This window comes from Nelumbo nucifera, chromosome 1 (genome assembly GCF_055504915.1).
Source record: "Nelumbo nucifera cultivar China Antique chromosome 1, China Antique-T2T, whole genome shotgun sequence".
In the NCBI taxonomy this organism is placed as follows: Eukaryota; Viridiplantae; Streptophyta; class Magnoliopsida; order Proteales; family Nelumbonaceae; genus Nelumbo; species Nelumbo nucifera.
In genome coordinates, this window is record NC_142649.1 from 156,817,690 (window position 1) to 156,830,231 (window position 12,542).

General features: G+C 31.6%; 1 protein-coding gene and 1 pseudogene across 3 annotated transcripts in view; both read left to right on the plus strand.

Annotated features, from left to right (window-relative positions):
• The first annotated feature begins 2,312 nt into the window (after positions 1-2,312).
• LOC148804035 (cytidine deaminase 1-like) lies at positions 2,313-6,769 on the plus strand (annotated as a pseudogene).
• A 3,980-nt stretch (positions 6,770-10,749) lies between these two features.
• Positions 10,750-12,542, plus strand: part of LOC104602780 (putative inactive histone-lysine N-methyltransferase SUVR2) — a 60,441-nt gene continuing 58,648 nt past the window's right edge. For 2 of the 3 annotated variants that reach the window (XM_088894876.1, XM_010266592.3), the window contains exons 1-3: positions 10,750-10,942; positions 12,061-12,331; positions 12,434-12,472. In XM_088894876.1, the coding sequence (XP_088751002.1) occupies positions 12,149-12,331; positions 12,434-12,472 (222 nt within the window). In that variant the 5' untranslated portion in view covers positions 10,750-10,942; positions 12,061-12,148. Of the gene's footprint in view, positions 11,037-12,060; positions 12,332-12,433; positions 12,473-12,542 lie in introns of all 3 variants that reach the window. The other variant, XM_088894875.1, reaches the window with a different exon arrangement.

Below are 12,542 nucleotides of genomic sequence, written 5' to 3' on the forward strand. Positions count from 1 at the left end.
TATGACTCACACCTTGAGGCTTTAGGCTTCAAGCTTAAGCCTCATTCTGACAAAGCCTTAAGCTTCAAATCAAAATTATGAGGCTTAAGCCTTAAGGCAAAATCTCTATGCTTGCCTAAAGACTTAAGCCTTTTAAAACAATGGCTCCAAATGTTGTAAAATGTATAAGAAAGTCCTAAGATAATGCGGTGAGAAATAATACTAAGGGTCCATAAGATAAAATGTGAACTCCTCCACGTGGGCACTTTAGCTTCACTTTAGAGAACCATGTCTCACTTTTTTTTTTCAACTTTCAACCAATGTTTTAAAAATTGACTGGAGGCCAAACTGTTTTTGCCTTTGGATTGCATGTCACCAGTTTAACCATCTAGGTTTGAATAGGTCAAAACCGTGCAAGTGTAAATGATGAGGTATTGGCTTGTGGAATTTTTCTTTACTGAAATACCCCTCCTCTTGAGTTTAATTTATCTCTTTTGAAAGGGTAGAAAATGTAATTAAAAGAATATCATTAAGTACATTCAATTACCTCTCATTAAGTCTCACATTTAAGTCATTAAATAAATCACTTTCTCTCTCATTTAATCCAACAATTATACTTTTGTTTATCATCATTAAATTCCACTAATCAATCCATACACAATAATTATTAATAAAATGAATTTTATATTTTAAAATAAACATATAAATTAAATTATAATTTTCATCTAGGTGGTGGGTAAGTAGTTCAACCATTTGGGTCAAATGGATAATTTCATGATATCATAAATAAATAATATAAATTTAGAAATATAAAAAATACTTTTGTTTATCATCATTAAATTCCACTAATCCATACGCAATAATTATTAATAGAATGAATTTTATATTTTAAAATAAACATAGAAATTAAATTATGATTTTCATCTAGGTGGTGGGTAAGTAGTTCAACATTTGGGTCAAATGGATAATTTCATGATATCATAAATAAGTAATATAAATATAGAAATATAAAAAGTACTTTTGTTTATCATCATTAAGTCCCACTAATCCATACACAATAATTATTATTAGAATGAATTTTTTTATTTTTAAAGCAAACCTAGAAATGAAATCATATTTTCCACCTAGGTCGTGGGTAATTACTTAAACCATTTGGGTTAAATGGATAATTTCATAATGTCATAAATAAATAATACAATTTTAGAAATATAAGAAATACAAAAAATATTGAAAAAAAGTAATATTGAAAAAAATTGGACACATTTCTATTATTATATATTTGTTATATTAAAAAATTACTATGATAAAATAGACATAATTTTATTAATGATAGACATCAAATATACAACTTAAAATCGATGGAAAATTAAGCCATCTTTCTGTCTAGGGGGTGGGTTAGTGGTTCAACCTTTTAGGTTAAATAGGTTAACATATGATGTATAATTAAAAGTAATTTTTTAAAATAGAATAGTACAAAAAATAAGTATGATATGAAAGAATTTTGGGCACATCTATAATATTATATACTAATAGTATAAACAAAAATAAGTATGATAAATAATAATTATTCTATCAATTATATAAATTAAATGAAAATTTTAAAACCAATTTGAAAATGAACCATTTTCATATCTAGATGGTAGGTAGGTCAATGATCTAACATTCCGAGTCAAATGGGTCAATCTATGACTAGCAGAAAAACCCATGCTAAGCACGGGTAAAGAAGATAAAAAGAAAACTAAACAAAAAACATGGGGACTACTTTCTTCATCTAGATGAAAGTTTGATGCTCAACACAAGACAATAAAGATTATTGAAATAAGCTAAAAAGTACAAATTAATGTGCACCGTAATCATTTGCAATTATTGTTATTTTGCATGAATGGCTAATCCATCAAGGTACAACACATAATTTTTTTTTTTTGTCTTGAGATCTGCAAATACTCAAAATTCTATATACTGAGTAGCTTTGTACACCAACAACAACAAAATTGCGGTGTCCTGTATTTTTGAAAATGATGCAGAGGACATCAAACTCCTTTACTCCATGATTAATAAATTGGAACTCTATGATTTCAAGATAGTTGGTCAGAAAAGGAAAGGGTTGTATTTACCATGCAATTATGGAAGAAAACTATAAATCTTGCCCATACAAAACTGCTTTGAATACAGATTTACAAGACGTTATCCATCAATTTTGATCTCAATACACTAGGAACATAGAACACTCCCAACTGGATGGCTCCATTAGTAAGTTTGCGACTCGTGTGCGTCGCGAGAGAGATTGGAAAAAAGATGCAAGGAGGGCTCATGTATCTGAGGAACCAGAAATCATGTCAATTGGATTCCTCTTGCCTGCTTATACATTTGTAAGTGAAGATCAGTCAAACTCTTTGCCATCAGAAATAAAGGTAGAACCACCATTAGAAGGTGAATTCCCTCCTGAGCAGTTATTCTATGGATAAATTGTGTAGAAGAATTGAAGTTCCATGGTAACGAGAAAAGTGAAGACAATGATATGCCGCCTGCAACTAATCATAGCAAACAAGGTTTCATAAAATATGAAGAAACTTCCCCATCACTTCCACCAAATCACTAGATTTAGATACAACTACTGATCTATTGCTTGACTACTTTCCAGAAGACAGTCAATATAAGCTATTGGATCAATCGGAAAACAATAGAAGTTATGCTAATGACGGAACAACTGATGTGGGCCTTGATGGAAACGGTTAGGCTATCCTATCACCAGATCAGGCAACGATATAGACACATTTATTGAGCCATCTTATGTAATTTTAGAAGCTAAGAAAGAATAGGAACCAGTTGGAGAATATGAAACCATAAATACTTGTAATAAAAAGGATGAATTGATCCCTTCTAAATCCTTGGATCTAGTACAGTTAATTAAGAACATTGTATTGGATTCTTTGAAGGTGGAAGTTGGTCGCAAACTTGATTCACCTGATATGGAATCAATGGACTCCAATCTCGCCCAAGATTTGGAGAAAGTTGCAAATACAGTGTCTTTGGCAGTAGAACATAGCAAGGAGGTGAGCTGGTCTTTGGAAAACAAAGATATGCTGTCACAATGAAGGTTTATGGCTAGAAACATGAATATCTTGTTTTTCCTTTAGTACCTACTTTCTGATATTCATTTTGGTGAAGTTTCATTGGTTTACTAATTCTTACTATCAGCTGCCATTTTATCCTTAGAGTTATTGTTAGAATGCTTTTGCTTCAGTGGACATATTTGGCATTGATGGTAAAAGGTAAACCTAAACGACACCACTCATTAAGGTTTTTAATTAGTGGTAAAAGGTAAAATAAGCATAAAAAAGTACCATAACCTATACATCATGCTCCAAAGACAATCTATGTTCTAGGCTGGTTTGTTATATTCCTTCTGCCCACAACTTCTTGTTGTATATGCTTTTTAATCTTATTAGTTAATAAATTTTGTGTTTGCTTATAAAAAAAAAATTCCTAAATGCTAGGTGCTGAATTTATGGTACCAAATTCATGCTCCCAATCTAAGAAAGGGATTGGGACCACACATAGTTGAGTTTTTTTTTTTTCTGAAGTACATGAAATTACATATAACATAGAACTTACTAAAATAGTAAAATTTGTAAACCCAAAATGCAGATAATTTCAATTAAGGCTTGATAAATATCCCTCCCCCCCCCCCTTCACCCAAACATAACAGGCAAAGGAGAAACAAAGGAATGGTTGTTTATTTAAAATATGGTCATATAAAAATTGATCAAATTATGAAATTTTTGGGATTTAAAAAATTATTTATTTTTGTTTGTCATCTCCATATACCCTTCCCCATCACAAAATATATAGATTATAAAATCACATTTCTTTTTGTTTGTCATCTCCATATGCCCTTCCCTACCTTTCCCTCCCTCCCTCATTCCCCATCTCTCTTCTCATCTCTCTCCTCCTGTCCACCCCCCTTATAAACTGCATTACAAAACCATCACCCAATCCAATATATTTTTTAAGCACAAAGAAAAACTTCCCTTCCTCATCCCTCTCGTCATTAATTGTGAAAAATTTAGAAAAAAGTAGAATAAATCCCTTGTATTCAAATAAAATAAGGGAAATGCAAAAAATTAAAATAAAATAACCAACAACCGAAATTTTTTGGTAAGATATTTGAACTATTGAAGTATAGGTAATCAATTTAATGTATAGTAGCTAAAATTTCAGCTGAGTTAGTTTAGCACAACCCTTCAGATGAATTGTTGTAAAAATAATAGTATAAGAAGGCAAAATGGAACTATAAGAAGGCAGAATGGAACTATATTGAGAGTAGATTTTGCTTCAAAAAACATGGTTTATAGATATCTATATGGGGACCACCTTGGCAAGTTAGAAGCCTTTAAGCTTCAGCCCTCCCAAACAGGCACTACCAGTTTGGTGGGACTGTTGGAAGTCATAGACTTGTAGAATATAACAATACCCATGACAATTCATGATTGGTGTTGGTCTTTAATTAGAAAGCAGGGAAATAAGAACAAAAGCTGAAAGCATTCACCTTGAATAAGGGTATTCAATCAAACTACACCCAATTAATGTGCAGAAACCCTTATACAATAAAAGAGAGGGTTGCAGAACAAATAGCTAGCAAATTGTAGAACAACCAACAATCAGAAACAGATAAGTTATGTATTAATATCTTGATTAGAGAAACTATTGTAGGTTAAGTAATAGCCAAAAGTAGATAAGTTATTCATTAATACCTTGATTAAGGGAAACATTCAAAGGTGTAGAATATATATTTGCAATCCTTCACCCAGATGATGGACTTCAATTAAATTATAAGTTAGAGACAACTGCAAATCTTACCATATTTAAAATCAACAAGAAACCATCAAGGCTCCCTGCAATTTCAAATAGAAAATAGTAAATAAAGTAAAATTTCAAATAAAATGATACCCTGCAAATCTGGTAAGAAAATGTCCCATTAGAAGAGAGAATGCAAAACTCTGGTTTAGTTTTTCTTTGTTACCTAGACATATAATGAGCGTTAAGCCATAAACGTTCCACGTGTTGATCTCTAACCACATCTGTACACGAACCGAATGCTTTAAGCATATAGTTATAGATTAGATTATTATTATCTTGTTAAATAAAATAACTATAACTATATTATTTGAGAACAATAAGTAACTATAGTAGGGAAGCCTTAGTCTAGTTACGATTGTCATTGGGTTGGGTCTAGGTAGGATTAATCTTGAACCGGTTATTTAATCAGGACAAAATTATAGACCCGATTATACCTGAAAACAATAGTTGTTTATTCAAATAATAACTTAAAATTTAAATTTTGATAATATAATCTTAAAAATATATTAGAAAAATACTAAATTATTTATATGTTAATAACTCAAACATTTCTAACTAATATTATCTTATTTATTATATATCAAATTTACTATTTCAAACATAAACATATGACAAAAATTATAAAAAATTATATATATATTCAGGTTTGAATTAGTTCTGGATAGGCAAGAACCAAAACAAACCTAACCATTAATCGAGACAAAATCATAGAATTGGAACTGTTATAATTGGTTTAGTCAGTTTGGATCCATTAGGTAGACCCAACCCATCGATAACATAATCCTAATCTAGTTACCTTTTTGCTAGTAATTATAGTTTGTTAGTAAATTATTCCTAACTAAATAAATAACTAAAAATAAAATAATAAATAATATATTTCAATTTTATTAAATAAATAAAAGTTTAGATAATATTTTATTAAATTGAATAAAATAAATAAATGAATAAATAAAAGTTTATTGTACTATCGAAGGAATATTGTTTTCCTATGAGGGCTGATTTTGCTCTTCAACTTGGACGTTTGCATTAAAAAATGTTTAAATTATTGGGGTTTTTACAAAAAAAAAAACTAAAAAATAAGATACGTTTAGAAATATATTACAAAAACAATGTAACAACAAAAATTTTCTTTTCTTAAATTTTGCACACCAACCCAAATTTCAATGGCACTATTCATCGTCTCCTTCCTTGGAACGCCACAACAATGACTGTAGAGCAAGCTCTCTCTCTATCTCTCCATAGACTACCATTTTGAATTACTCTGTTGGAGTCGTTGGATTAGGATCCAATGGTCGTATCTTCCTCGACATCAACCTCGAGTTCCCTGGCCTCCCCCTCCACCACTTCGTCCATGCCGAGCAATTCATGATCATCATCGCCGCCATCAATGGTGAGACCCAACTCCGTTACATTATCGGGTCCTCCATGCCCTGCGGCCATTGCCACCAAATCATGCAAGAGATGGGCAATGCCCCCGATATTAAGATTTTGATCACATCCACCAATAACCCAAGTGACAGTCGAGACTCAAAAGTTGCATTTAGAGCCTCATCATAATGGCTTGACTTTCAATGAAGATGCCCACCACGATGTCGTCAAGGCCAACGGTGACGACAACCAATCCTTTAACTACGACATCGTATACTCCGACAATGACAAGTTAAAGTGGGCAACACTTGAATGAGTTGCACGCGCCTTACAGCGGAGGAGGCAGGTATGATAAGATTGTGGCGGGAGCGTTGGTGGAGAAGGAAGAAATGGTGGTGGGCCAAGAAGGCATGGTTCTCAAACATTCGACTTCTTCCACTGTAAGCTCTTCCAATCGAGCACAAGCAATCTGAAGAAAAAACGAATGCTTTGAATTTTTATTCTTAAACATTCGACTTCTTCCACTGTAAGCTCTTCCGGTCGGACATAATCGGAATTTGAAGAAAAGGCTCTTCCACCGCAAGAAAATGCTCACTTTACGTCTGTGTCTATTAGTTTGTGTAAGAAAAGGCTCGCTTTACGTTGTTCTAAGAAAAGGCTAGTAGAGGAAGCCATTCCGGAGGACACGTGTCTAATGCAAGTGTTAGTCTGTAAGAAAAGGCTTGTGGAGGAAGCCATGCTTGGTGGAGGTTTCATAAAGGGCTAAGAAAGCCATTTCAGGTGACACATATCGGATGCAATGGGGTTATGGTACACCCCCAAATGCTTTAACTTAATTATATAAGTTAGATGTCATAACTAAGTAACAAATATTAAATACATACATACATATAAACTCAACGAAAAATATAAGCTTTGTATAAAGCATTTTGATACAATTATATTGTTATATATTCACCGTATTAAACAAAATAAATGTAAAAATAAGAACTACTTGTATCGATGATGAAAATGGAATACATGATTTAAAATAAACCGAAAAATCAAAATGGTTTTTCCATCCAAGTGATGGGTTGGTGGTTAAACTATCTATGCTGAATGGATGTTATTATTAAATAATAAAATACATAAAATTCTAGAAAATGTAGAAATTTGTGATAATTTTGTGTACATTCTATAATATTATATATTCATCATATAAAAAAGTGTGATTAATGAGAATTGTTTTCATTAACGATAGAAATGGGATAATAGTTAGGATAAAAAATAATGAGCATTAATGTCTAATACATAACCTGACTAACCATGCCAAATGGTTCAATAATTTAATTAGCTAGGTTATCATAGGCAAATGATTTGGTAGGGATGCAAATAGATTAGGTCATATTTGAATTAGTGTATATTCAAATATGATCTGATCCAAATATTCGATCATATTTGAATATCCAAATATTCGAATATTGATTTGAATCTGAATCCGATCAATATGTCAGATATTCGAATTTGATACGATCCTATTTAGTTTAAAAAAAGTAATAAGTTATTAAAAGAAAAAAGAAAAATATAATAATTTAAATAAAAAAACAAAAAAATATAAGTATTTTTTCAACTATTTACATCATATAAAAAGTTTACAAAAATGCAATATAAATAACACATTTATAAATAAACAATAAATAACATATGTACTATATATAAATATTTTATTTGACCATAATATTAAAAACCAATGTTCAAACAATATATTGAAATTACATTTCCTCTTGGTAAATAAGTAATTTTTATTATCTCTTAGATTAAATAATAAAAAAAATATAGAATTTTTTATAAATTTTATAAAAAAATTTGAGCATACATTAATATTATATATTCTTCGTATTAAACAAAAATATGTTTGAAAAATGAGAATTATTGTTAGTAAATGTAGAAATGGCTAAAATACAAAGAAAAAAATGAATTAATGTCTTAATCATAGTCCATTTTCCTAGTTAAATAGGTTAATGGTTCAATGAGTAAAGTCATTTGGTTATTAATTATTATTATCATCATCATTTGTTAATGCCACGTGCAAAAATAAATACAGAAATAATAATTACTTTTATTAATGATGAAAATGTAAAACATGATTTAAAATCAATCAAAAAAGAAAAAATGATTTTCCATCCTAGTGGTGGGTTAGTAGTTCAACTATCCATGTCAAATGGATCAACACATGATGTTATTATTAAATAATAAAATACATAAAATTATAGAAAATGTAAAACCTCATAAATTTTTGGTACATTCTATAATATGATATATTCATCATATAAAAATGTGATTAATGAGAATTATTTTCATTATTCATAGAAATGTGATAAAAAATAAAGAGCATTAATGTCTAACACATGATCCCACTAACCATGTCAAATGGTTCAATGATTTAATTATTTAGGTCATTGTAGGCAAGTGGTTTAGTAGGGATTCAAATAGATCAGATAAGATTTGAATCATGGTATATTTGAATTTGATTTGATCCAAAGATTTGATCGGATCTCATAAATATTGATTCAAATATGAATTCAATCAATATGTTAAATATTCAAATCTGATACGACTCGATTTAATTTAAAAAATAATAAATTATTAAAAGGAAAAGAAAATATAATAGTTGAAATAAAGAAAAATAAAAAATATAAGGAATTTTCATTATATAAGAAGTTTACAAAAATGCAATATAAGTAGCATATTTATAAATAAATAATAAATAACATATATATTATATATAAATGATATACATATAAATAATTGATTTGACCACAGTATTAATAACCAATATTCAAACAATATATTGGAATTGCATTTGTTCTTGGTAAATAAGTAATTTTTATTATTCTCATAAATTAAATTAATCAAAAATATATAATTTTTTTATAAATTTTATAAAAAAATTTGAACATGCATTGATATTATATGTCTTCACATTAAACAAAACTATATTTGAAAAATAAGAATCATTGTTAGTAAATATAGAAATGGCTAAAATACAAAGAAAAAATGAATTAATGTCAATTATAGTCCATTTTCTTGGTTAAATAGGTTAATGGTTCAACCCGTAAGGTCATTTGGTTGCTGACTATTATCATAGTCATCATTTGATATTGCCATGTGCAACACACAACTTTTACTAATATATATGTGTGTGTACAAATACATATTTTATCAATAAATAATGTATATTATGTTTTAAATATGTTATATATATTATTTTATATTTAATTTATGTTTTTTCATTCAATTTTTAATCCTTTAGTTTTAAAAAATATAAAAAATTGTGATTTGAGGCAAACCTTTTTTTTTGTGGTGGGGGGGAGAGCCTATGGCTCATTGGGACTCAGATCTTGAAAAGTTACCCAAAATAAAAAAAAGAAAGGGATAAGTAGACTACACTCCACCTTAGAATTCTAAATTCCCTATAGACCTATAATAATTCAAAATTTCAAACACCAATACCTGCCATTGTATTGGCATCGATTCTGAACTAGCACCTACCCCACTGTACGCGCTGGAGCTATGATTTTCAACCGAACCGATACAATTGATTAACCGCGGTTCGGTTTTTTGATTTTTTATGCCCTTAAAATTAAAAAGAAAAGGAAAAACACGATAATTGGGATCACCAGTGTCGCCGAGATGCATTAGCCTCTAACCCGCAGGTCGAGCCTCTAGTGTCATAGATCACCAGTGTCGGAGGCCGCCGGTGAATCAGTCGGCGGGCGGAGCGCCAAAGGCCAGAACCACAGAGAGAGAGAGAGAGAGAGAGAGAGAGAGAGAGAGAGAGAGAGAGTTCAGAGAGACTGAGAGGCGAGAGAGAGTTCAAAGAGAGTGAGAGTCCGAGAGAGAGGGAAAGAAAAAGAAGGCATGCGCAGCGGCTAGCGGGTGTTAGTTTGTCAAACGATTCATACTGGCGAACCTGTCTCAACTCTCAGTTCGATAGTTTGAACACTCTCAGATTGGCGATTTTTTGTTTATTTTTTAAAAGAGTAAAATATAATATTATATAAAAATATATATCGATTGGTTCGGTTAATCGTTGGATTTTTTAAATAGTTAACTGAAACCGAATCGAAACTTTTGGTTTTTTGAAAACATCAAACCAAAACCGAACTGAACAATTCGATTAACCGAATGTTTGCATGCATTGAATGTGCAACCTGCGACCTAGTGACCAGGTTGACGGTTGAACTAATTAAATTGAACGGTTTTTGACAAATCAACAATTTTGACCCGCTGATAGGTTTTTAGTAGAATCGGACCCAAAATCCTGGTTGGGTGACCGTTCGAACGGTTCAACCGGTCGGGTCAATGGAAACACTGATATCTGGTATCAACCATACTTCGGATTTGGTTAGGATGTTTATTACTTGGGATAATTAAAGCCGTTAGATGGCTCTCGATTTTCTTGACGAGACCGATGATGGATCCAACGGTAAAAGATCTGGGATACGTAAACGCATTTACGCTTTCCATACCGCGAGCGATGACAGGTGAGACACTGAAAAGGCATTTCATATTTTACGTATTCCTCCTTTCCCTGTCTACTCGTACTTCCACTCGCAATGTTTCCCTCTCGCATGCAATTTCTCTCACGCTCTCTGTTCAAGTCTGCAACTTTTTTATGTTACTTCGAGTGGTTCGCTTCGCTGGGTTTGATCTAGCTTTCGAGTTTCCTCTACCAATTCGTTTGGGGAATGCGGTACATATCTTGCTTGTATCTGTTACTAATTTGTTTCTCACTGGTCTTTTTCGAGGGTTTCTTATTGAAATTCTGTCCAGAATCGCTGGTTTGGGTTTGTCTCTATCTCTGCTTCCTGGAGCTTGAGCTTGAAACTAATGGCAGAAGTTTCTTTCTATGCATTTTTTTTTTCTGGGATGAGTTTCTGAAGATTGTGTACATTACTAAGTACATTGCAACTTCGGCACTGAAGTTACTTTGGGTTACTTCAGAATCTCTATAAAATTATTGAGTTCTATTATGCCATTTGTTTAATTTATTACTAAGTTAGTGGTTAGAAGATGAAATTCAGTAAGATTTTTGGAGGGTTATGCTTTTGTACTTCTTTTGAGAATTGAGATTTGTATAATGTGGACTGTTTTGTCTTATTCCTTGTTATTTGATGGTTGTAAGGAGTTCATTGTTATATTACACGTAATGGGTCTCATAGAGAGTCCTTGCATGTTCTTCCTAGTATCTCAGTGTTCCAGTTTAAAGCTAAGCTCGGCGTTATTTTGTCTCTTATTATATTTTTCTTGCCACGCCTTTCTCTCATCTATTTCTTTGGGGATTCTTGTTGCAGTGTTTGTTAGTGGATTTTCTTTTTTCAATTATTTTGCGGCGCTGATTTTGCATGTTTTGCAGGGTTTATGCATTTGTTTGTTCTTCCCATTGGAGGATTTTTTTTTTTTTTTTTTGTATTTGTTCTTCCTAATGGAAGAAGATTTTTGCATAACCGGTCGTCTTTTTTGGGTTTAATCATTTTAGTTGGAAGAAGATTTTTGCATCTCTCTCTCTCTCATCTGGCTCTTACTCTGTAACATTTTGGAGGTTTTGAGTTGACTGAAGTTGAAGATTTTGGATGGTTCATTTTCCTATCAATGACTAATGCTTTCTCTGCAAGTTATTTCCTATTAATTCTTTTTAGTTTTTCTTTTCAAGCTCTTGGTGACGAGATTTCTTCTTTTATTTTCTACTTCTGGTCCTCTATCACCTCATTTTTTTTAACCTTTTTATTTGTGCTATATTATGTCCCAGTCTAGCATATCTAAATAGCTGTCTTCCCTTCCTCTTATAAGTCCGTTCAAATGTGGGTACAGATTTGGAGTATAGGAACCCGAAGGGCAAGAGTGTCGTCAGGTGGTGAGCTAGTTTATCATCAGGGTTACTCTATATTTTGTGCCACAAATGGCACCTACCCCTAGAGCGGCAAAGGCCTTTAATGCTATGAAAGTCTTGGGTATTCCCGAAGAAACTGTGAGGCCTATCCTGAAAAATCTATTGAAGTTGTATGATAAAAAATGGGAACTTATTGAAGAAGAAAACTACAGAGCTCTTGCAGATGCCATATTTGAATACGAGGAAACTAAGGTACAGATTGTTTTTCTTTTTTATATCACTCTGAGCTGTCTATCTTGTTTTCTTATCCTTTATTCCTAATATCTCTTTAAACTTGTTGGTCTTACCTTTTAGGCCGCAGAAGGGAAGAATAAGAGAGCTGAGAATGTTCATGTATGTAGCCTATTCTTATACTTCATTGTTTTTCTTAGACCCTTCTATTGAAGTTTCTAATTGATGTTGC